Source organism: Geotrypetes seraphini, chromosome 7 (genome assembly GCF_902459505.1).
Source record: "Geotrypetes seraphini chromosome 7, aGeoSer1.1, whole genome shotgun sequence".
Lineage (NCBI taxonomy): Eukaryota > Metazoa > Chordata > Amphibia > Gymnophiona > Dermophiidae > Geotrypetes > Geotrypetes seraphini.
The window spans coordinates 28,274,366-28,299,841 of NC_047090.1; the positions used below are offsets into that span (position 1 = coordinate 28,274,366).

The 25,476-nt window shown below is 42.6% G+C and overlaps 2 protein-coding genes across 12 annotated transcripts in view; one reads left to right on the top strand and one right to left on the bottom strand.

Moving 5' to 3' along the window:
* Positions 1-15,391, bottom strand: part of AMDHD1 (amidohydrolase domain containing 1) — a 58,681-nt gene extending 43,290 nt beyond the window's left edge. Inside the window, exons 1-3 of the mRNA XM_033951524.1 lie at positions 15,215-15,391; positions 2,801-2,907; positions 1,439-1,503 (exon numbers count right to left, since the gene is read on the bottom strand). Of these exons, the coding sequence (XP_033807415.1) occupies positions 1,439-1,503; positions 2,801-2,907; positions 15,215-15,357 (315 nt within the window). The 5' untranslated portion in view covers positions 15,358-15,391. The remainder of the gene's footprint in view (positions 1-1,438; positions 1,504-2,800; positions 2,908-15,214) is intronic.
* A 73-nt stretch (positions 15,392-15,464) lies between these two features.
* Positions 15,465-25,476, top strand: part of CCDC38 (coiled-coil domain containing 38) — a 223,766-nt gene continuing 213,754 nt past the window's right edge. For 3 of the 11 annotated variants that reach the window (XM_033951511.1, XM_033951521.1, XM_033951522.1), the window contains exons 1-2: positions 15,785-15,922; positions 23,044-23,078. In XM_033951511.1, coding sequence (XP_033807402.1) covers positions 15,840-15,922; positions 23,044-23,078 — 118 coding nt within the window. In that variant the 5' untranslated portion in view covers positions 15,785-15,839. The other 8 variants (XM_033951514.1, XM_033951515.1, XM_033951517.1 and 5 more) reach the window with 8 other exon arrangements.

Sequence of the window (25,476 nt, forward strand, 5' to 3'; positions counted from 1 at the left end):
GGATCTGGTAGTATCAGGTCTTGAAGAATTCCAGGATAGTGGAATTAGGGGAGGAAGAGTGCCATGTAGGATCTTGAATGTTAGGCAGGCACATTTAAAGTGCACCCTAGAAATTACTGGAAGCCAGTGAAGTCTTGACAGAAGCGGGCAAACATGATCAAATTTACTTTTTGCGAAGATCAACCTAGCTGCAGTGTTCTGGATCCGCTGAAATCTTTTAAGACTTTTCTCGGTTAGACTTAGATAGATGGAGTTACAGTAGTCCAGTTTGGAAAGAATGATAGATTGTACAAGGTCAGCAAAATGTTGTTGGTGGAAGCAGGATCTTGCTTTTCTCAATTAAATTTCCTGTAACTTGTCAGTAGGATCACAAGCTTCCTCATATAGACCAAGGTACAACTAACTGAATATAATTGATTCATGCTGGCTGTGACACTGCACTAATGATTCATTTTGCAGCTCCCATCCTGTGTCCTGTCAATTGCTTCTATAAATTTCTAACACAGGATGCTTTACATACATTTATTGTATAATGCTTTTGTAAATGTTCAGACCCGTTACCAAAATGCGAAGACAAGCAAGCAGTTAAAACAGGACTATCATAGACACTTCACTGTCCTTACCGAATACCATACTGATAATGTAGTCTAAAAAATATAATAAATGCGACTACTTAGCTCTATAAATTTCCCAGGTGGCTTCTAGCTTAAACCAGCAACCATTACCATTTTCTCACATAAATAAAAAAAATAAAAATATCCGCTGTGGTGAAAACCGCCAATGTAAACTCCACACAAAACCTATCTACTCTGCACACTACATCAGGAATGAAATTGGGCAATGACATAAAACTCAAATGATCTCTGGTTTTGCCTTTACCTCTTTGCAGCTGGGGATCTTCTTGAATTTGATTATTACCAATGAAGAGTGCACTACTCTTAAAAACTAGTTACAAATTATTAATCTATCCCCAATAAGATATATCACCTACAACTTGCTTGGACCTTTGTTTCTAACTGTATAGTTTGGTGAAATTGCTGCTTTTACAGTTGCTGTCTATGTTTATCACAGCCAACTGTGTTAAGTGGGAGGTATGATGACATCACTATTCTGACAGCTGCTGCGCAAAATTCTGTAGCCACTGTGCAAATAAATGTTGTAATCAAGGTCAGGATCTACTAGTAAGGCAGTAAACAGGTACCATGATTCATCCCTTTCCTTTTCCTAGATTTTAATAGTTAATTGTTTTGAAACTCTCTCAATGGTTTTGCTTTTTATGTTCTTTTTGCTTTTGTAATTCTCACCTGCCCCTAAAGCCCCAAATACTTTTTGAGAGCCTCCATGGCTGGAATTCCCCTTTGATTTTGACATTACCACAGTTCATGGTATGATTTTTTTAACCTCATATCAAAGAAATGATAAAAAGATGTACACGTACCTTCATTGCAAATTCATGAACTCTGTCACCTGCCCAAACTGGATGTGTATGTGCATCTACCAAGCCTGGAAAATACCAATAAAAAAATACTTTTAAGTAAAATTCTTTTTAAATGCTAATAAAATCCACAGAGAAAATTAGCTTTTGGTTCCATGGATTGCCCTTACGAAGTATTTCCAAGTAGAATATGCTGATTTTCTGAGCTGTAAAATTGAACTGACATTAAAATATTTTTTCTTTCAGCTTTGATTTGCATTCCACTGTCGTTGAAATATTAAAATCCATAAAAAGAAAAACCATCCCACACATAAATAGGGATGCCACAATAAGAATCTTAAAACTTATTAATTCTTGAATTAATTCTTTATTAAAACCATGTACCATGTAAAATCAGCTTTATACTGCCTTGGGTGAAACTCTTCATAAAGGTGGTTAATAAATGAATGAATGAATAAATAAATACATATTCAAAAAGACACCACAGTTATGTTTTAGCTACTACTTGCAGTAACACATACAATGATACAGGCAAAGTTTATTAAATGGATTGCGGTTAAAATCAACACCTTAAAGCTAAACCACGGGACCCAACACGGTCCGTGTTTTGGTACATGCCTTCTTCAGGGGTCCCAGGTTGGAAAGGGATCAAATAGAACCACAAAACAAACTAAAACCTGTTTTAAGACAAACGCCAAAGGACAATTTGTGCTATGTTGAACATCTATCAGCCTACGCACAAATTGTCCTTTGGCGTTTGTCTTAACACAGGTTTTAGTTTGTTTTGTGGTTATATTTGATCCCTTTCCAACCAGGGACCCCTGAAGAAGGCGTGTACCGAAACACGGACCGTGTTGGGTCCCGTGGTTTAGCTTTAAGGTGTGGTTTTTAACCGCAATCCATTTAATAAATTTTGCCTGTATCATTGTATGTGTTACTGCAGTTTTCCTCGTTTTGTCTTCGACCCTTTACTGCAGACCCTGTTGGTTCTTCCTTTTTTGTTTGTTTAGCTACCACTTGCAACAGGGTAGGGTCATACAATTTTTCAATTCAAAACCTATTTCAAGTGCAAACACCAAATGCAACTAGGTGCTGACACCATCAATTTTTCATACCATGATTTTAATTAATGTCTTAAGAATCTTGTGGCATCCATGTATGTGTGTGTTGAAACCAAAGCCTCATTTGATTTTTTTACATCGTTAGGAATATTTCAGTGGCATAAAAAGGGATAGATACTAAGCAAGTTTAAAAAAAAAGTGAGTTACATAAATGTGAGCCCATAACAAAGTCATCTTAAATACAGAAAGACTCCAAGATCAGAGATTAGTCATGCACTATAATTTGGATTGAAAACACACCAACCTGGCAGCACACACATTCCAGAACAATCGATTATTTTGTCAAAGGATGCATTCGAAAACTGAGTTTTGATAGCATCGGCAGGGCCTACAGCCTTTATATATCCATCTCTAAAACAATAAGAGAAAAACCATTGTTACAGGCTGGATTAGACAATATTCTGTAGGCAAAAATCATTTTACTATTGCTCTAATGAAAGATTAGATTAGGTTCTTACTGGGATAATCTTTTCTGTTAATGTACATAGGAGTCTGTATGTTAGGTGATCAACCCATGCACGCGAACTGCTTGCAGAAGGGTGTCAATCACATCTTTCAGCTCCTCCTCCTCCACCAATGGAGTATAGTGCCCTCTTCAGTTAGTACCAAAGCAACTGATCTCCACTGTAACAGAAGAACAGAGGGGCACGGGAACTTCCCAGCATACATTTCTGTTCTGCTCTGTTAACTCATGAAAAAGGAACAATAATTAGCATAAACTTAAAACACAGAAGTAGCAATGAACCAACCTGCTGTGTGCAACTAGTACTAACAAATAAAGAGCCCTAAAGCGCAACAAACTCATTAGTTCATAGGTAAATTATTTGTACTGGACTATAGAGTTCTCCAAGGCAGGGAGCAGGTGAACCGTACAGACTCCTGTGTATATTAACAGAAAGAAGATTATCCATTTAAGAATCTAATCTTTCATTCTGTTATACAACACACACAGGAGTCTGTACGTTAGGTGATGTAGCAAAACAGTATCAGACAACTAGAGTGGGACAGATGAGTTTGCCCACAAAAACAAGGACCCAAAAGCGGAATCCCCTTGAGCAGCCACATCCACTCTGTAGAACCTTGTAACGACATGAAGAACAGACCAAGCAGCTGCTCTAGAGATCTCCTCAGGTGAACTGCCTGGAACTCTGTCCATGAAGACGCCATATTTCTAGTCAAATGAACTTTGAGAGAAATAGGTGTATATTGATGAAATTGCCATACGAATACATCTGGTGACAGAAGCCTTGGGAGCTGGTCTGTCAAGTCTTAAGTGACTGGTTAGCACAAAAAGATGGTCAGAAAGTAGAAAATCATTGGTCCTTTCAAGGTAGTGGAGTAAAACTCTTTGCACATCCAGTCTCTGCAATATCTTGCTCAGATGAACCCATAGGATGAAAAATGGGCAAACAAACCTCTTGGTTGACATAAAAGGCTGCTACAACCTTCGGTAGAAAAGTACCGTTCACAATGAAACCCCTAGCCTTAAAAATCCTGAGGAAGGGATCTCTGCAGATTTCTACAGAAAAGAGCCTGCAAATCCAAGATCCATCTTGCTGAGACTATTTCTACCAGAAATATCGTCTTCGCTGTGAGATCCAGAGGGACGCTTCTTGGAGAGGTTCATATGGAGGCTTAGAAAGACCCTTTAAGGCGACAAGGATTCCAGGACAGAAAGGGCTGGTTCAACAGAGGCTGCAGCCTATGCACCCCCTTCAGATGAGATGCCAGGAATAGCTTTCCCCTTCGAGCTCAGAAGCACAATAAGCCTGCCACCTGCACTCTGAGACACGTCAGTGCTTAGCCTTTTTCTAGAATAGTTTGTAGAAAAGCCAGGATCACAGAAATTGGCACCTTGCAAGGCTCCACCTGATTTTTGTTGCACCAGAGCTGAAAGTTTTCCAGGCTTTGGCATAAAAAGAAAATAGATGACTTCTTTGCTCGCAGAAAAGTCATAATGACTACCTCCAAGTAACTCTTGTGGGTTAAGGCCGTGCACTCAAGAGCCATGCTACAAGACCAAAATGCTCTGTGTTCTCCATGGGAACTGATCCTTGACTGAAGATCCCTGTGTGCATCAGTTGTTTGATGCAACAACTGTCTTGTTGAAGATGCACTATATCTACATACCAAGGCCGTCGAGGCCAGTCAGGGACTACAAGGATCATGAGCCCTGGGTGATGCGTGATTCTGCAGATGACCCATCCCACCATGTGCCACGGTGGAAACACTTATAGAGAAGCCTGTTTTCTGGCCAAGGCTGAACCAACACGTCCAACCCTGTGCTTCCCAGCTTATCTCTTCGGCTGTAGAAGTGAATCACCTTCGTGTTCTTGGCTGAAGCCATTAAGTTCATCACTGATCTTTCCCCGTATTGCACAATGAGGCTTAATGCTCTTTGGGATAGTGACCACTCCCCTTGGTCTAGAGTCTGCCAGCTGAGCAAGTCAGCCTAAATATTTTCCATTCCCACTATGCCTAAAGATGAACTTCTGGCCAGTTGAACAATATCTGAGCCTCCAGACATAATGGCGCACTCCAGGTACCTCCCTTTCTGCTCACATGTGCCAATGCAGTGGTATTGTCAGAGAACACTTTGAATGCCTTGCCATCCAGGTACCGTACTTCTCCAACGCCCTCAACGTTAATATGATTCCAGATGATTTTAGACCACTTTCTCTTTGGGAGGGTTCATTGGCCCTGTATCAGATGATTGCTGCAACAGGGCCCCCAGCCAAACAGGTTGGCATCGGTTGCTAAGGTCACGCATGAGGGGATTGAAAAAGGTCTTTGATAAGGAGTATAGAATGACAAGGGGAAAAAATCTGTCCCCGTCACTGGACCACTGTCCCCTTCACCGCCCCATCCCTGCCATCCCTTTCACCTCCCCGTCCCCGTAGCATCCACCCTTTCCTCTCGCCACCTCACTGCCCTTCGGCACCCCTTGCGCGGTCCGTGCATCTCCCTCCCCCTTACCTTTGCGGCGCGTTTTAAGGTTTGAGTAGCTTGTTGAAAGCCGGAGTGTTCATGCAGTCGCGTGCGTGTGTGGGCGGAAGCTTCTCCTCCGACGCAACCAGAAATTGCGTCAGAGGAGAAGCTTCTGCCCACACACACACACACACATGACTGCAAGTATGCTCCAGCAGCTTTCAATAAGTCTCAAACCTTAAAACGTGTAGCGAAGGTAAGGGGGAGGGAGATAGATTCGGGTAACTGCAGGAACAAGGCCATTCACCGCTACACAGGGCGGTAGACGGCCTTGTCCCCGTACCTGCGGTGAGCACCTTTCCCCCCTCCACCATTTTGGCAGGTTGCCCGTGGATACTCGTGGTTAACATCCACAATGTAAGCTTCTTTGCTTCCTTTGTCCAAAGATGCTGCAGCTGGAGAGAATCTTGCTGCATTGCCACCTGGATAGCAGGGAATCCTGGAGGGGGCACATATGTGCTATCACCCAAGGAACTACTTCCAGGGTGGCTGCCATCAAACCCAGCAACTGGAGGTAATGCCAGGCTGCGGGATTCAGTATTGCTTGCAGCTCTGAAATTTGCTTCCCGAGTTTCTATTTGTGTGGCTCAGGAAGATGTGGCCTTTCGCCACTGCGAAGCAGACTCTCAAACAAGCATTTGACACCTCTAGATGACTCTTCTTGAAGTTGACTATCCAGCCTAGATCATGTAGGAGATCCATCACTTGTCACACTGCCTGCTCGGCCACCGGCTTTTATGGAGCTTTTATTAGCCAATCGTCTAGATATGGGTGTACTTGTATTCCTATCCTGCAGAGGTGAACTATAACCACCACCACCATCATCTTGGTGAAAGTGCATATGGCTGTTGCCAACCCGAAAGGCAAACTGGAAATATCTTCATAGGACATGGAATCTCAAATATTTCCTATGGTTTGGGAAGATGGGAATAAAAAGGTACACTTCCATCAGATCCAGGGAGGCTGGGAATTCCCCTGGAGCCATTACCACAATGACTGACTAAACAATCTCCATGAGGTCACGAGGAACTCTCAGTGCCACATTTATAGACTTTAAGTCCAGAGTGATCTCCAGACTTCTGTGTCTTTCTTGGCACTAGAAAGTACATGGAGTACCTGTCAGAGCTCAATTCTTCTTCGGGAACAGGTTTTATGGCTTGAATGTCCAATAGTTTTTGTATCGTCATTCAGACCCTGACCTCGTTTTCCAGCCAGAGAGTCAATGAATAAATCTGATCCCGGGGGGGAGGGGGGTGATAGAATTTGATCTTGTGACCCTCTCAGATAAAATCTAGAACCCAGCAGTCCAAGGAGATTTGTTCCCACTCCCTCCAGAACGCTGACAGCCTCCGGTCAATGTGCGGTTGCTAACCTGGCGTCATAGTGACTTCTTGGAGGTTGTGCAGATGCGAGATCCCAAGGGTTGCTGGTGTTTCAAGCTACCAAATCTCTGTCTTGATCCCTGATAAGATCTTTGTGCAGAGGAACCTGCGTAGCACTAGCGGCAATGTCATGAGAAACGAAAATTGCTTCTGCCTCTCCTGGTGGGTCGGCGAGGTTTGCTATCTGGTATAGACTTTGGGTGGTGATCCGCCACGCTAGCCATAAGGTCGCCTAAGCCTATACCAAATAGCATCTGCCCTTTGAAGGGCAGTCTGTTTAAATTGGCCTTGAAGGCAGAATTGCCTGCCCGTTGTCTAATCCAGAGCATTCTTGTGAGCAGAAACAGCATATGCCGACACCTTGCTCATGACTCTGATGAGATCATATAGAGCATCTACCATATAATCTATCTCCTCCAGCACCAGATGGGGACAGATGTCTTGCTCCTCAGCAAGACTCCACCTAAGGCTGGTGTGGCAGGCACGTGCCACAAACGAGGCTTCAGCTGCAGTTTTGATCCCCAAACCAGCTCTTCAAATTGCCTCTTAAGGACCATGTCCACTTTACGATCTTGTGCATTCTTTAGCATCACTCCTCCCTTACAAGGGAGGGAGGTACATTTAGTTACTTCAGCTGCAGCATAATCCACCTTCAGCTGACTAAGCAGTTGCTTAAATTCTTGAGCCATAGAATACAGTTTGTACATAGTTTTTGCCACCTTTAGGGTGCCTTCCGGAGTGTCCCATTGCTGAATGGCCAGCAAAGTGATGTCCGGATGCATGGGAAAAAAAAGGTGGAACGAGCATTTATGCTGCTAATGACTGTGTGCACTGTGAGGTGGATGGTTGCTAGGGCTCCAACTTCAACTCTCTAAGCATATCCATAATAACATGTGGAACAGTAGCTGACTGAAAAGCTGCCTCACCAAAGGATCTTCTCCATGGTTGAGTACAACTATTGTGTTTCGACTCCCGGTCCCTGACAGGGAACAAGAATCCTCCAGGAAAGCAACTGAGCCCTGGGACAATAAGGGCATGACCTCCAATTCTTCCAGTCTTTTTCCACTTGGTCACTGAGACTGGGAGAACATAAGAACTGCCATCTCCGGATCAGACCCTAGGTCCATCAAGTCCGGCGATCCACACATGCGGAGGCCCCGCCAGATGTACCCTGGCATAGTTTTAGTCCCCATATCACTCTAAGCTTCTCATAAGGAGATGTACATCTAGCTTACCCTTAAATCCTAGAATGGTGAATTCCGCAATTACCTCTTCTGGGAGAGGATTCCAGGTGTCCACCACTCATTGCGTGAAGCATAACTTCCTGACATTTGTCCTGAACTTGTCCCCCCTTAGCTTCAGTCCATGTCCTCTTGTCCATGTCACATTGGACATTGTAAATAATTTTTTTTCCTGCTCTATTTTGTCGATTCCTTTCAGTATTTTGAAAGTCTTGATCATATCCCCTCGCAGTCTCCTCCTCTCAAGGGAGAACAATCCCAGTCTCTTAAGTCGTTCCTCGTATTCCAAGTTCTCCATATCTTTTATTAGCTTCAGTGCTTGTCTCTGCACCCTCTCCAGCACTTTTATATCCTTCTTTAGGTATGGAGACCAATGCTGGACACATTATTCCAAGTGTGGTCTGAGCATCGCTCTATAAAGCGGCATTATTATTTTCTCCGATCTACTCGTGATTACCTTCTTCTTTATCATGCCTAGCATTCTATTTGCATTCTTCGCTTCCGCCGCGCATTACACCAACGGCTTCAGGGTCCTATCAATTAGCACACCCAGGTCCTTTTCCTGTTCGGTTTTTCCCAGAGTTGCAGCTGACATACTATACTTGTATTCCTTATTCTTTCTACCTAAGTGCATCACTTTGCATTTTTCCACATTAAACGTCATCTGCCATTTGTCTGCCCATTCCTCCAATCGACTCAAGTCGCTCTGGAGTTCCTCACTGTCCTTCTGCGATTTGATTGCCCAGCATAGCTTTGTGTCATCTGCGAACTTGATGATCTCACTGGATGTTCCATCCTCTAGGTCATTGATGAAAATATTAAATAAGATGGGCCCAAGTACCGAGCCCTGGGGCACACCGCTAGTCACATTCTCCCAGTCTGAGAACTTCCCATTTATGCCCACTCTCTACCTTCTATTCTCCAGCCATTTGCCTATCCATCTTAGTATATCCCCTTCCATTCCATGGCCTTGCAGTTTCCTGAGAAGTCTTACATGTGGAACGTTGTCGAACGCTTTCTGAAAATCCAAGTTTATAATGTCCATTGGTTCTCCATTATCAATTTGTCTGTTCGCTTTCTCAAAAAATTGAAGTAGGTTCGTCAAACATGATTTCCCTTTCCTGAATCCATGTTGGCTGGCTCTCATCAGGTCGTGTGTGTCTAAGTGCCGGATTATGCTATCCTTGATCAGCGCCTCAACCATCTTCCCAGGGACTGATGTGAGACTCACAGGTCTATAGTTGCCTGGCACTCCTCTCGATCCTTTTTTAAATATCGGCGTGACATTCGCTATCTTCCAGTCATCCAATATCTGTCCTGTTTTGATGGGCAGGTTGGCAAGTTTTTGCAATAGTTCTCCGATTTCCACTTTTAGCTCTTTCAAGACTCTCGGATGAATTCCGTCTGGTGCAGGAGATTTGTCATTTTTGAGTTTGTCGATCTGGCGGTAAATCTGGTCCAAGTCCACTTCTACTGTGGTGAGGCTGTCCTCTGTTACTCCTTTGAACACTTTCACTGCTTCTGGAATTGCTGAAGTGTCCTTCTTCGTAAAGACAGACGCAAAGAAGGAATTTAGTCTGTCTGCAATTTGTTTGTCTTCCTTATTGTACCCTTTCCTTCCCTGGTCGTCCAGCGGTCCCACCGCCTTTTTTCCAGGGTTTTCTCCCTTTCACATACCTAAAGAAGGGCTTGAAGTTTTTGGCCTCCTGCGCTATTTTTTGCATCCCTCACCGCCCTGTGACACTTCTTCTGATCCTGTGCGTTTGTTCCAAGTTTTGGTTGTTTTCATGCGTTTCCATGTTTTAAAAGAGTCCGTCTTTTCTTTTATGACTTCCTTCACCTCTTTAGTAAGCCACATCGGCTCTCTTTTGCCTTTAGTTTTCTTTGCTTTGGACATCCACGGAATGTAGAGGCTTTGTGCTTCCGTGATAGTATTTTTCAGAAGGGACCATGCCTGTTCTACCGTTTTGATTTGCCCATCTTTTTCTTGATCCGTTGTTTCACCGTGGCTCTCATGCTATTGTATCTTCCCCTTTTAACATTTAAAGTCGTGGTTGAGGTTTTAGTACCTTTCCCCTTCCCAACATCGAGTTTGAAGTTGACCATGTTGTGATCGCTCGTCCCCAGCAAGACCGTGACTTCTACTTCCTTTGCCTGCCCCGTAATGCCATTTAGAACCAAGTCCAAGGTCTCCTACCAATTGTTCCAGGAAGCAGTCTCCTAGCACTTCCAGAAACTTTGCCTCCTTGCCATAATTAGAGGTTCCCAGGTCCCAGTCTATCCCCGGAAAATTGAAATCCCCCAAGATTACGACATTACCTGTCCTACATTTGTGTTTAATTTCCTCTATCATTTCTGAGTCTGTCTCCTCCCTCTGTCCTGGCGGTCGGTAGTAAAGGCCAATCTTTGTGTCAGCATCGTTGTGTCTGGGAATCTTTATTCAGAGGGATTCCAGCTTCTCTTTCTCTTCTCATAGTCTCTCTCACAGATTCTATTCCTTCCCGAACATATAGGGCAATACTTCCACCTTTCTGCCCCACTCTATCTCTTCTGTACAGTTTGTATCCCTGTAGTACTGTATCCCATTTGTTTCCGTCATTCCACCAGGTTTCTGTTATGCCAATGATTTCCAGTTCGTCATTTTTTGCTATTGCTTGTAATTCTCCCATTTTGTTTCTCAAACTTCTAGCATTCATATACATACATTTGAGGTCCCTTTGTGTTACCTTCTTGGACTCTTTAAACTTAGCAGCCTCCCCTGGCTCTTTCACTGTATCCTTTTCTGCTCCTGCATTGTCTCTCTTATTTGCTTTGTGGTCGTCCCCTCCTGTGTCTGAGTAGTTGTCCGTAGTTCCCTCTTCGGGACATCTTGTCGCCCGGACCATCGACTGGTGGCCAGCTTTAGCCACAGCAGGGAGATCTCAGGGAGAAGGATCACTCCCTGGTCTGATGCCTGCGTGCCCTCAAGCAGCGCTTTGCATCCCAGACCCATTAAATAAGCCTTCCACAGGAGATTCACAAATTCTGGGATAAATCCTTCCACAGGTGGCCCCATAGACCCTTGCAGGACCTCAGACTTGCTTCTTTTGGGCTCCAAAGTGTCCACCCATTTGCATTTCACACCTTCCCTGTTCAAAGTCTCTAGAAGGGACTGTCCCCCCTACCATCTGGACCCCCTGTGGTTCCCCAGCCCTAGGGGACTCAGGGGAGGCTAAGCTTGAAGCTCCCACAGGACACAATACATGGACGCTCTTCAGCCGACCATCTAGCACTAAACTGGCATGATACAAGAGTAGACCAGCGTAAGGAGTCCATCTCAGTCAATTTCGAGCCAAAATGAGGGGTTTTGAGGCAGATGGAGGCTTTAGAAAAAAAGATTGCTTAAAATCCAAAATGGCTGCCGCCAACAAATTTGCACCAAAATGGCCTGTGGGGGCTGAAGATCAAAAAATTTAGGGAAAGGGGTTTTAGAGGGGAATCCTAGCTCTGGCCCGCAGAAACTCTTAAAAACAACTTTTTTTGAAACCCCACCCCCCACTCCTGCGCTTTGATGGTGCTTGCCTATAAATGCAATCAAATCAGAAGACAGGACCTATGTCCCAAAGATACTGGTAATTCCAAAAACAAAAAAAGGAACAAAGTCTCTTGATGTCTCAGGAGTCGTGAAATGATGAAAACTTATTGATATTTAACAGACAGAAATATCTCAATATCCGTATGTCACCGATAGTCTGTGTAAATCACAGTTCTTCAACCGCCGGTCCACAGAAAATTCCTGCCGGTCCGCACAGGGCCGGCAAGATGGACGTTGTTAAATTTCCTGCCCTGGTGGTTTTCGCGGAAATCTTCTGTTCCTCCCAGCCTCAGGCGATCAAGACAGGCTGCCGACGTCGGGCATTCCCTCTGAGTCTCGCCTATGCGGAAACAGGAAGTTGAAACAAAATAGGCGGGACTCAGAGAGGAAAGATCCCGACGTCTGCAGCCTGTCTTGATCGCTGCCCCTGCCGAGTCGCCGAAGAGGGCTGCGGGGAAGCTGCAAGTAGAAGGGAGATGGTCAGCGTGCGCGGTGGGGGCAGCGTGTGGATTGGGGCCATCAGCAGCGTCTGTGCTGAAAGCCTGCCCACATGCAGAATGCGGCGGATAGGGGCCTCCGGCTCGTCTTGGGCAGCAGGGCCTGCGGTGCAAAGCTGTTTTTGCCGGCTTGGGGGGGGGTGTCACGAATGTGCAGGGAGCCTTCAACAGTGGCTGTCTCCTCTCCTAGCAGCTCTATACTTACCAGGGCAGTGATTCACTTTGGCAACTTCCCCTTTCCTCAGAGGCGGCAACGGACCCAAGGCTGCCTAAGGAAATCACTTCTTCAGGCAAGTACTGAGAGCTGCTGGAAGGAGAGGAAGCCACTGTTGGAGGCTGGAAAGCTGATGGATAAAGGGAGAGCTGCTACTGCACCTGGAGGGAGGTAGAAAGAGAGATGCTGCTGGGAGGGGAAGAGGGAAAGGGATGGGAAGAGAGCTATTGTTGGATAGGGGGGAGGAGGGAAGGGAGAAGGAAAAAAGGAAGGAAACAGCTGGCAGGGAGATTAGAGGAGGGAAAGGGGAGAGACAGGAATGAGAAAGTAGAGAGAGATTGATGCTGGAAAGGGGGTCAGCAGAGAAATGAGAGAGGGATAAAGATGCTAGATCTGGTGTAGGAGAGATAAAAATGAAGAAAGCAGTGAAGCTGGAATGAATGATGTAAAAAGGAGAGAGGAGGCACAGGCTGGATGGAAAGGGGAGAGGGGCATAGAAAGAAGTCAGATACATATGGAAGGGGGAGAGGCCAGACAGTGGATGGAACGGGCAGACGCTGGAAGGAAGAGTGGAAAGAAGATGAAAGCAGAGACCACAAAAGGTAGAAAAAAATCATTTTATTTCTATTTTGTCATTACAATATGTCAGATTTGAAATATATATCCTGCTAGAGACATAACTGGGGACTGCAAAGCCTAACACTATTCCTGTCATGTGTTGACTGCAGTATTCTGTTAGCATGATATTTCTGTGTAGCATTCTGTAATAATTTGGCTTGTTCAGTTTTCTTGATAGTAGAGGGGAGGGGAGACAGGGGTTTTGTTGGTCCTTGCTCTGAATATTTATATTTATAAAATGACAATTGTACAGAATATTGTTTCTTTTTATACTTTAATAAAATACGTTCAATATAAAATCATATCTGAGGCTTGTGCAGATGGGATCAGATGATTTGTGGGGACCGAGCTTGCGGAGACTGGGTGAAAATGTGTTTTTATTTCGGTCTTAGTAGTTTGCCGGTCCACAAAATAATTCTTTTATTTCTGCCGGTCCACTGGTGTAAAAAGGTTGAAGAACACTGGTGTAAATGACAATATGTGGTGTGCAGATGGACCCAACAAGATGCGTGTTTCGACCTTCTTTGCCTTTTTCAGGGGTCCTTAATGAATGAGAAAATTTTAGGTTGTGGATCATAATAATGTTTGTGAAAAGGACAAAAGGTCCCAGTGAACAATGTGACGATCCATTATAAATGTTCAATAAATGTGTGACAATCAGTGGTAAATCCGATAAAGTTACCATATGTGATGTGCCATCGTGATTAAAAGACCGAGACCAAAGCATACCATATAGAAATAAAAAGAAGCAGTATGTGTGATTGTGAAAAGACGGCAACTAGTGCGTCTTGATTAGGAATATGTGAAACTTATGATATACAAAAAGTGTGCTATGGCAAGTGAAATGAGCAATAAAATTAAATGTGAGTTTCTGAAACTGAGAATGGTGTTCATCAGTAAAGAAGGAAGTCGTAATGGTATCATACCCGTTATGTCACATAATGCTGACTTAGTAAATAGAAGCTAGATCGAATAAAAAGTAATGGAGTTAAGAATCAAGACATATGAGAAACACTAAACTGATAAAACAAAAACAATATGACTAATAAAATTGAAAGATAGCCAAGAATCATACTGCATAGGATCAAACCATATGAAAAGCATGCCTGGGTCAGCTTTGCTACAGCCTGACTGAATGGGAAAGACTTTCTACCACAAATCCTTGTTAGAAAAAGTCCACAATTGGAGATTTTTGGGCTGCCAGTCAGAGAGACACTAATTGAGGACTCCACCTCACGATCCTTGCTACACGATGGGGGAGATTAAAATGCAGCCAGCTCCCTGAAACTCAAAGGCATTCACACAGGGGCCCCACAGTCCGCGCTCAAGTCCGAGCAGTCGGTTAGGGGTGCGATTCCGATTGCCCTCATTTGCATGAGGGCAATTCGTGTATCAGCCCCCCGGCCACGGATTGGATCGCTCACAAATCGGATCCGATCCATGGCGTTAGTGAATCTAGCCCAAGGACAACAAGAGGGTAGATTGCACTGACATAACATCTTGTGAAGTTTCCAAAAAAATCAGTTAAGTCTTCCTTCTCATTTCCTTTATCAGGCCCTGCTGGTCTTCTTTCAGAGTTTTTTTTGGGGGGAGCAAATAGTAACATTTATTAATCATCAATGTACATTATCCGCATTAGATAATAGCAATACCTTTTTTTTGTTTGTTTGTTTGAAATAATTTTTATTGAACAGAAAGTAGTGAACATACAGAACATGCAACAATGCACAGGCAGTATGTGGAGACCAAATTACCTTTTTAATAAATATCTCCTCATCAGTTTAAAAAAATAATTTCCTTTTCTCTTTTTTTCTTTCCTATTTGGAGTTCTTTTCAAAATTGTTTGGAATTACAGTATATATTGTAAACCGCTTTGATCCTTTTTTGGCTTTATACGCGGTATCTAAAGTTTTTTTTAAAAATAAACATAAATATCTCAGCAGATAACAAAGGACAAGCTGGGAAAACTCAAGAATCTCAACTTGGCTCTGCAATCTTTCCATTCGCCTCTTTAAATACAAGCTACCCTTTAATCCCAGACTTTAAAGTTTTAAAGGGAAAGAAAGTCATAAAGCGGCCAGCCGTAAGTGAACCCCCAACTTCACAGCTCTGACGCGCTGGCCTCTTCAGCCCGCCCCACTTACCGTCCCAGCACCAGGCTGGCGTCTTGCAGCACCGGGAGCCGCCGCAGCTCTTCCCCACGCAGGCACGGCTCCCCCCGGGCGCACACCTGCACCAGCTGCGCCGCGTTCTGCAACCACAGCGCGAAAGGCCCGTCGCCCGCCATCGCGCGCCCTTCCACACAGACAGTAAAACCCAACTGCCACAGACCGCTCGATCGCCTTCCTCCAGGGGCTCGCTCCTCCCCCCCCCCTTCCCGCCTGCCCCCGCGGCGCCCCTCCCTCCTCTCACGCCCTGGCGGCGTTTGGAACGAGCGCGCGGAGGCGGCGGTTAGGTGAAGGGCGGCCCTTTCCGGATCCCACCGCCCCGGGCTTGGGCTATAGGTGAGGCCGGTTCGGGGTCGCGAGACGGCGGGGGAGGCGAGCTCCCGGCGCCGACGCTGTCCTCGGGGTGCTTGGTTTGGACTTCGGAGCACCCCGGGAGCTGCCCGTAGAATGCCAACTGATGAGAAAAAAAAAAAAATGACACTCGCAGCCTTTTTCCTTTTAATAACTACCTGATTTGCAGCTATAGGCTAAAAAGATGGAGCCCTATTCGTTAACTCACGCATAAAAACGCTATTTACCCTTAACATAGTAAGCAAATGAAATGAAAATTATGTCTGTGCAAATACGGGAGAGCGTGCTGACTGCCTTGGAAACTTGTGTACCTTTTGAACATAAGTATATCAGGTATGCATTAGTAGCAAAATCAGTATTTTGAGCAGGGCAAATTGTACTGGGAGCTTGCACATTGGGCCCCTTATTTTGCCTAACGTAGGTGCTATTTTTGTATTAAGGTTATAGAATACTACGGTAGCACTTAACATGCTAGAGTTACCCCTGGGTGGGTTTTTTTTTGTTGTTGTTGTTTAATAGTAGTACATCCAAAATGCTAAATAAATACATACAACAGAAAGATAGATTCAGTCCTCTGCTTGTTTCACTCCTTGATAACAACTGCTCAATTACTTCATTAGCTGCTTGTTGTCAGCTCTTAAAGGACCAGAGATTGGAAAAGCCATTAAGGCAGATCACAAGAAAAAGACTCAAGAAGCCAAATATGCACAGAAGGAATTTCAAACAAACAAAACAAAGCTGCTCTCCCACAAGTAATAATGTACAGTATATGGTATAGTCAGTTTCACAAGTAAAAATAAAGCAGAGGAGGAAGCTAAAAAAAAATACTGTCCTCTCCCTTAATGAGTTTGCTCAAAGAACATTAATAAACTGGGATATGGTGATTGGGGTCCCTAAGGTCAGGTAGAGCTGCTGGAAATCAGGGAAAAGAAAATAGAAATGTCATTTAGCAACTGTCCCATCAAAGGCAGTGGCTCAGAGCTGCCCAAAAAGCTAGCAGTCTTTGCTTAGCCCCATCAGGATATTCCAATTCTGCAAAAGAAACAACAGGTTCCATTTTTGCATAACCTTAGCAAACTGCAAAATCCTTTTCCATATGAGTTTTTACATCCTCTTGCATATATGGGGTGAAGAACCCATCAGCCCCTTTGAACCATAGGAAATAGTGTAGAAACAGAAAATCCCCTAGCATTCGAGGAGGGGGAATTAACTTGCTCTTCAGGAGTGCAAAATAAGTCTTGCTGCTGCTTCCAATGTGGGACTGCTCTGCTGAGGGGCATGCTGTTGCCTGTGCTGGACAACAAAGAAAAATGGGGAGACCCAATGATCTACAGTGAAAACAATCCTGTGCTGGACCTCTGCCCCCTTTGATATCATTTCCTGTTCAGGGCAGAGGACCGGCACAGCCAACAGTTACAACACACACTTCAGCAGAGTTGCCTCACGTGTATTGTCACTGAAATCTGGACAAAATTAGAAAAAGCTGCCTGGACTCTCGTAGTCCTCCCGTATCCTCCTCTCCGAGCCCCCACTCCTTCTGTGCCCTCTCCTCTCCTTCCCACCCCCTATTCCACATATAGTAACATAGTAGATGACGGCAGATAAAGACCCGAATGGTCCATCCAATCTGCCCAACTTGATTCAATTTAAGTTTTTTAAGTTTTTCCTTCTTAGCTATTTCTAGGCAAGAATCTAAAACTCTACCCAGTACTGTGCTTGGGTTCCAACTGCCGAAATCTCTATCAAAACTAACTCCAGCCCATCTACACCCTCCCAGCCATTGAAGCCCTCCTCAGCCCATCCTCTCCCAAACAGTCATATACAGACAGACACAGACCGTGCAAGTCTGCCCAGAACTGGCCTTAGTTCAATTTTTCATATTATTTTCTGATTCTAGATTCTCTGTGTTCATCCCACGCTTCTTTGAACTCTGTCACAGTTTTCCTCTCCACCATCTCTCTCAGGAGCGCATTCCAGGCATCCACCACCCTCCGTAAAGTAGAATTTCCTAACATTGCTCTTGAATCTACCACCCCTCGACCTCAAATTATGTCCTCAGGTTTTACCATTTTCTGGAAAAGATTTTGTTCTATATTAATACCCTTCAAGTATTTGAACGTCTGAATCATATCTCCCCTAGCCCTCCTTTTCTCTCCTTTTCTTATTCAGGGCTTCCAGTCTCTCCTCATACGTCTTCTGGCATAAGCCTCCTATCATTTTCGTCGCCCTCCTCTGAACCGCTTCAAGTCTTCTTACATCCTTCGCCAGATACCCCCCCGTACCTCTAAATCTTCACCAGCGCGAGTAGCTTCGGCAGCATGCTCCTTGCGCCAGCGTTGGATTTCCCTCTGATGTTACTTCCTGGCCCCGTGACTTGCAAGTGATTCAGAGGGGACTCAGGCTGCCGTGAGCAACAGACAGCAGAAGTTGGTCATGCTAGTGAAGATAATACAGAGGTACAGGGTGGGGGGAGGGATGCCAGCGCCCCCACCACCTTGGCATCTGGGGCAGTCCACACACTCCGCATCTCCCTTTCTACACCACCGCCTCAAAGACAGGACATGTCCGGAGAAACCCAGACATCTGGTAACCCTAAGCATGTGTGAATGTTACAAGTATGTAAGTATGCTGTGGGTGTAATTGCAAGAGGAAGGAGGAAGTACATGGGCAGGTCCCTCAAAGGCACATGACTTGGAATACTATTAAGTGCTAAAATGCAACATTTATATGCTCATGTTTGGTACCAAGGTGCCTTTATAGAAGTTACTCTCAGTGCTCAGCATTTTGGTGCCCAAATGTGGGTGACTTGTTAGAATTGCCCCCTAGATGTACATATCTGGATTGTATATTCCAAAATAACTTTCACAGGCATTATAGGTATCATGTATTTTGCAGTTGAGCAAATCACCAATTCTTTTACAGTCATAGCATCTCTCTCTTAATCCTGCATTCAATGATGTGGTTACCTGAGCTCCCTAAGTCTCTGTCATCTTTTTTTTCCCACTACCCATTCCCTGCAATAAAACAAGATGTGGGTACTTCACATTTGCACAAAAAAGAGGAAACTGCAAAGAGGGTTTATTGCTTAATTTTCTTTCTTCCTGTTACCGTTGTACTATGCAGGAAGCATTAACCTTTATCCCCTTTTATCATATGTCTATTCACTTTTACTGATTTCATACAGTTACATCCCTGACGTAAAGTTGTACTTATCAGGAAGTTAAACCATTAACATGCTAACACACATGCAAAATGCCTTTATAATCTTCTAAATTATGCTTTATTGAGAGAATATAGCAGTTGTACTCACAATTAACAGGTTTTCTCAGAGGTTAGCCTCTGGGCACAAATTTATTGGTTTCAATCTGATGTAGAAAACTAGGCAAAGATTTAGAGAGCAGGAATGAAGAAAGCTGAACAGGTGCCAGGGAATAAATGCAGAATTATTCTTGCGTGAGGTTAGAGAAAAGTCACATCTTGCTGACCTTGTCAGGACAAAGGAATAGAAATGACCAGGAAGTGAGACAAAGGATTCAAGTTCAGCAGAGAGAAGAAAGGAGGAGGTAAAGGAGACAGACCACTGGCAGAGAAGTTTTCATAGGCAAGCAGGAATGGCTGCGGCATATGTAAGACTACATTCCCCATAATGCTTAGCTCACATATCCTGGCAAGAAGTAGCTACAGCAATAAAGTTCTGTGACATTACTGAATTACATAAAGCATACCTTGGAGCCCTGTCACAACCAGAGTAAGGCAGCCAAGGGCATAACACTAGGTAAAAACCGAATCTTTAATTTTTGATAGGAAAGAGTTAATATATCAATGTCCTTAATTTGTAGATAGTGTTTTAAAACATTTAATTCTTCCCAATCAGTGCCTTGACATCTTCTGTATCTTGTGAGGGAGTTTCTACCAGAATTGCTGTATAAGAAGACTCTACTCTAGAAACAAGTCCCCAGGTATAGAAGTAAATAGTTTTTTGAAAGAGGATTTTTGTTCTTAAATTTGGGGCCAGTGTAAAAGTATTGTTAGATGTCCTGAGTAAAGCTTTAGCCTTCCACCCTTCCCAATTAACATTTGTGTCCTTAACTGCTGTAGCAAGAGATTTTGATAATTCAACTCTCAACAGTCATAATCATCCCAACATCACCCTGACCTAGAACAATCTTGTAAAAATGCATAATTGGATGTCATACTTTTAAATATTAAACTTTTACTCTCAATATATAAATGTGTGTATGTGTATATCTATATATATTACATTACATTACATTAGTGATTTCTATTCCGCCATTACCTTGAGGTTCAAGGCGGATTACATCCAAACTAAAACAAAAATTACATTCAAAATTTGAAGGAATAGAATAAACGATGACATAGAATTTTTAAGGTAATATATGTTGGGTAAAGAGTTACCAAAGGGAAGTGGAGGTCTTTAGGAGAAAAGAATAGGGTGAAATTATGGGTTTTAGATAACGTTTGGTAGATAAAAGAGTATTAGAGAGATCTAAGGGCAAATAGAGTGTTGGATATTGGATTGGGATTGGTTGTGCTGGATAGGTTTTATGTGTTTTTTGAAGAGTATGGTTTTAATATCTCTCTTGAAGGCTTTGTAGTCTGTAGTCGAAGATAACAGAGTGGTGATTTGTCTGTCCAGTTTGGCTGCTTTGGAGGCTATTAGATTATCATAAAGTTTTTTTCATTTGAAATCTTTGGATGATGGGTGAGTAAATAGTGAGTGGGATCTTCTGTGTCTGGTTGAGGAGGATTGATTTAGTCGGTTATTCCAGTAGGTTGGGCTTTCTCCATTGAGAGCCTTGTAAAGTAAGCAGTAGAATTTGAAGTGCACTCTCGCTTCTATTGGAAGCCAGTGTGAGTCATGGTACGCCTCTGTGATATGGTCATTTTAGGAAATAGACAAGTCTCAGGGCTGTATTCTGTATTGTCTACAATTGCTTCATCATTTATACTATATATATCTACATAGATATGTATAGATATAGAGATAACATAAAAGTATGTAGATAATGATACAGAGAGAAAAAAAATTATATTGACAAGAAGAGTTAAAAAGCCTGATCTTGTGTTTGGACTATAGGGGGTTGGTTTTTTTCTTTGCTATTTTCTTAACTGCTGCTTGGAATTTAAATGTGAAATTTCATAGCTTTATTTGTTGTTACTATCTAACCCCCTCTTTTATTAACGCATAGCGCGAGTTTTAGCATCCGGCAGTGGCGGTAACTGCTCAGGCGCTCATAGAATTCCTATGAGCATCGGAACAGTTACCGCCGCTGCCGGCGCTAAATCCCACGCTAAACGTTAGTAAAAGAGGGGTTTAATTTGTTTCAAGTGGAATGAGATTATCTTTAAACACGGTAAAGTTACAAACTTCTTAGCATGATCAACCAGTAATTTTCACTCATTCAAAATGTTTGCTCCATAAACTACCATTATTTGATAATAAAAAAACCTCAGGGTATCAGCTTCTTGTTAATGATATTATTTATTTAATTCATTTTCTATCCCGTTATCCCCCGAAGAGCTCAGAACAGGTTGCTGGTTAAACATACATATTAAATAGTTAATAGGTTACAATTTGAAATAATTCCAGTAAAAGTTTACAATACTGGCTGTTACTCCTCCTCCTTTTTTTGTGTGTTCGGGTACCTGCTAAAGCTTGAAAGCCTAAAGGACATATATACCTAGTGTAACTCCATCATTGTCTTGAGGCCTGATTTTAGTAATCAGGAATATGTCCCAGTTTTTATTTGTAAAGTCATTTAGTATGATGCCTTTGTTATTTACTGATCTGGTATTTGTGAGGGTGATAGATAAGTTTTTAGTTCTGGGGGTGTATAGGGATTCCTCTTAGGTTGTGGGGGCTGTGTTGGGAAGCTTTTTTCTGAGGGGAGTGTTTTGGGTCAGCTTATCTGCCCTGGTTGATGATGACTGGAATAGGAAAGCACATGATGGGTAAATTTATTATAAGTTTATAAATTTATTATAGTATTTGGGTTGTTGAATTATATTTTAATTTTGTCACCTTTATTCTGTGTAGGTTGGATTTGGCTGGGTAACAGGTGGAGGATGATTGGTGGGTGGATCTATATATGTACTATGAGCCTAGGGATGGGTGGGCCTAGGCTGAGTTCACAGTGCGGCTTTGGAGACTATCTCGAGAGATCTCCTAAAAGGTAGCCTATACTTTAACAAGGGGCATTTTACAGAAATTAGTGTCCCTGGTAGAGTCAAAAGTAGCAAGAGATGAGAGTTGCTTTCTAGGTGGAAATAGCTGGGTTTATATGACCTAGATTTTTGTAAACAATAATTTGATTTGTTGATTCATAAATCATGGCAATTATTTTTTTCTCTGAAAAATGCGCCAACACTGGAACTCTATGTATATACTTGTGCTTCTTAATGTTGCTACCAGATAAGAGACGAGTGCAGGCATCTTTGGTAGGAGAGAAGCAAAAAAATATAACATTTGAAATCATCGTTTTATTATGGCATACAGTGTACAACATGAACAACAAAGTACAAGTACAAACTGTTTAAATGTTAACATCCTTCAAAGTAGTCTCCCAGGTTGACTACGGTTCATTGCCTTCGATGGGGAAGGTGATGAATACCATTAGCTGCATTTGATTTGCTCATGTGTGCCACCTCTCACCAAAATGCAGTTAAAATGTTCTGTTTGTTAGCAAAGTGTTTCAACCCAGGAAACTACTTTGAAGGATGTTAACAGTTAAACAATTTATACTTGTACTTTGTTGTACATAAGAATAGTCTTACTGGGTCAGACCAATAGTCCATCTACCCCAGTATCCTGTCTTTGCGAAGGCCAATCCAGGTCACAAGTACCTGGCAAAAACCCAAATAGTAGCAGCATTCAATGTGTCCCATGTCTGTCTCAATAGCAGACTATGGACTTTTCCTCCAGGAACTTGTCCAAACCTTTTTTAAAAACAGTTACATTAACCACTCTTACCACATCCTCTGGCAATACGGTTAAATGGTTTATCTGAAATTTCCCACCTTCACAGAATACAGTCAGTTACATGTGCCCATGCTTACACCAGGTGTATGGCTGGTGCAACTGTGGGTGCATAAATGTTAGGTGCACTGATGCTGGGTTACACTAGTGTTCTATAATGAAATCTGAGTTCCCAGATGTTGTCTATAGAATAGGCTTTCACTGCACATTGGGTGCCGAAATGGAGATGCCCAGTTATAGAATTGCCCCATAGTGGCTGAATATTGTTGCTATATGTACAGCACTTATATATGTATTTTTTAAACAAAAAAGTATGCTTGCCATCAGATTTGAACAGTTGTTTATATGCAGTAGCAGTCAAAAGTTTATACTTGTTTTGTATTTTGTTTTCTTTTGATGTTAAAAATTATATAAACGAGGACTGTCTTGAACCAGAGGGCTCTTTTGTGATCTACAGACAGAGGCACCCCCGTGGACAGCAGCTGATACCAGGTACTCGAGAGAGAGGTCCTTTGAGGCCTTTTAAACACCATCAAGCCATGGAATGTGGCCCGCGGATGCGTGACCGTGGGTGCGTGTCTAAAGTAGGCGTGCCCAAAGGGGCAGGACAAGCCCCTTCGGAGCCTTGATGAGTCAGGTGCAGGAAATTACAATCTGTGAGCGTTATGGGGAAAAGAAAAGCGAAGGTATTACCATCTACCTCTTTAAAGGGCCCTATATAGTGACATCTTGCTCCCCTTGCAGCAATATTTAGTGTTAGTAATGCAAATACATCTCTTTATTCTGCTTCCCTATCCTCAGGTGAACTGTCACCTCCTTCTCAACCTGGATTAACTTGAAGGGAGGAATGAGTTTGAGACCAAGGATGGGAAAGACTCATCTCCTTACAATTATTAGGTTTGGATTCCTCATTGGAGCCTTTGAGGCACAGCAAAGACTTTATTGGTGCTCCACTTCCGTTTCCTGTACAAATGATTTCTGGTTCAGATACAGGGTGGTGAATTGAATAGAAACTTCATTGCAAAGTACTGTTTCCAAGTTGTGTCCGTTTTCAATTGAAACTACTACTAAGATGGATGAACATGAGGCTCAATTGACTTTAATTGAAAACAGGCTAGATAAATTAGATTATTCTGTTACTACTTTGAAATTTCAAATATTAAAGATCATTATACTTTCAATTGGAGAAAATGGAAAACTTAAAGAGAGCTAGGAACCTTAGGTTCTTGAATTTTCCTATCTCCCATTATTTAGCACCACTGGAGCTCCTGAAAATGTATATGAGAGAAATGTCTTCAATATTCTCAAGTAGATAATTTTTCTCCTGAGAACATTTATTACATTTCTAGGACCTCCAAGTGTATAACTGAAGAGGGGTGAATAGATCATTTAGTATATCTCCTGATAGTTTAAATATTTCTCAATTTTTGGAATCATCTAAAGATTATATGGCTAGATGAGCTACTTAATTGGTTACGTTTCAGACAGAATTGGAAAAGCGAGCTATTTTAAAATTATACTTTGCCAAGAAACAGACTTTGTTCTATGGCCAGTAATTAACAGTTTTTCCAGATGTGGCCGGGCAGACTCAATTTTGTAGGAGGCAGTTCCTACAGCTGAAGTCTAAGGGCTCCTTTTACAAAGCCGTGTTAACGGTTAACGCGAGCTGATTTGCCAGCTGCGCTAGCTGCTACTGCCTCCTCTTGAGCAGGCGGGAGTTTTTCGGCTAGCACGGGGGTTAGTGCATGCTAAAAATGTGCGTGCAATAAAGCCGCTAATGCGGCTTTGTAAAAGGAGCCCTAAGGCTTTGGCTGTGGAGGCTACATTTTTTTTCTCAAATTTTCTTGGTTTCCTTTGGAAATAATAAATATACATTTGTGGATCCATCCCAATTGGAGATATTTCTTAAAGATAAACCGGTATGTCAGCTAGTTTCAGAAACTAACAATTAATGGTTGTTGATAAAAGTGACTGATTTTTTTGCCTGTCTGTAGAAATAATAATGGTGAATATGTTTATTTAATATTTTTTAACCCATTAAGGAACAAGACAGTCCTAATATTGTGGGCTAGAATTAATGGCTGTTACTTATGCTTTTAAATTTTCCTTTGTTTTTTATATCGCTTTTCTTGATTCTTTTGTTATGTTATGTAACAAATAGATATACAGTAATTTAAAAAATGATATAAACTGTCTGTTTATGTTTCAACAGTGTAGTGAAAATTAATAAAACAGATAGCCATGGCATCTAGCGTTAAATTTGCTTTGCAGTCAACCAAGCTTCAGTCTTCTCAGTTTCCAAAAATAAATCCAGGTATTCTTTGTGATGAAATTACAAAATTAAGTTTTAGGTTTTGACAGATTTAATTAATTTTAATTTTGTTTTTAAAGTTGGAACTTAACAGCAGAAGTTTGTCCACTTGGTTCTTCTGGTCAGACATTACAACAAGCAGAACACACAGAACTGTCATTTCCTTAGCATTCATACCAAACCTGTTCAAAACCTGTGGGTTCTGTCCATCAACTAGCACACGGAGACAGAGAAACAAAGTAGTTCTATGTGAAGTTCTGTGTGATTTGCCTTTTAAGGGCATTGTGCAGCCTTAGAAAGCTCATTATTTCACTGTCTCTGGAGGATGGTGATGGTACACCGTGTAAGTTATGGTCTGGATAGGCCTGATTAAGCCTCAGAACCAGTTGTTACTGGTTAAGTTGAGCTAGTCTTTCTCAGCGCATAAGACACCAAAAATGAAGAAGGAAAATGTTCAGGAAATATTTGGAAGGGCCCAACTCCTCTTCCTCTCACTCCCCCTTTTCTCTAGAATGGGTCTCTTAGGGTTGAGGTTCCTCATAGAATGGAAAAGACATTATTTGAGGTCTGATCCTGGAC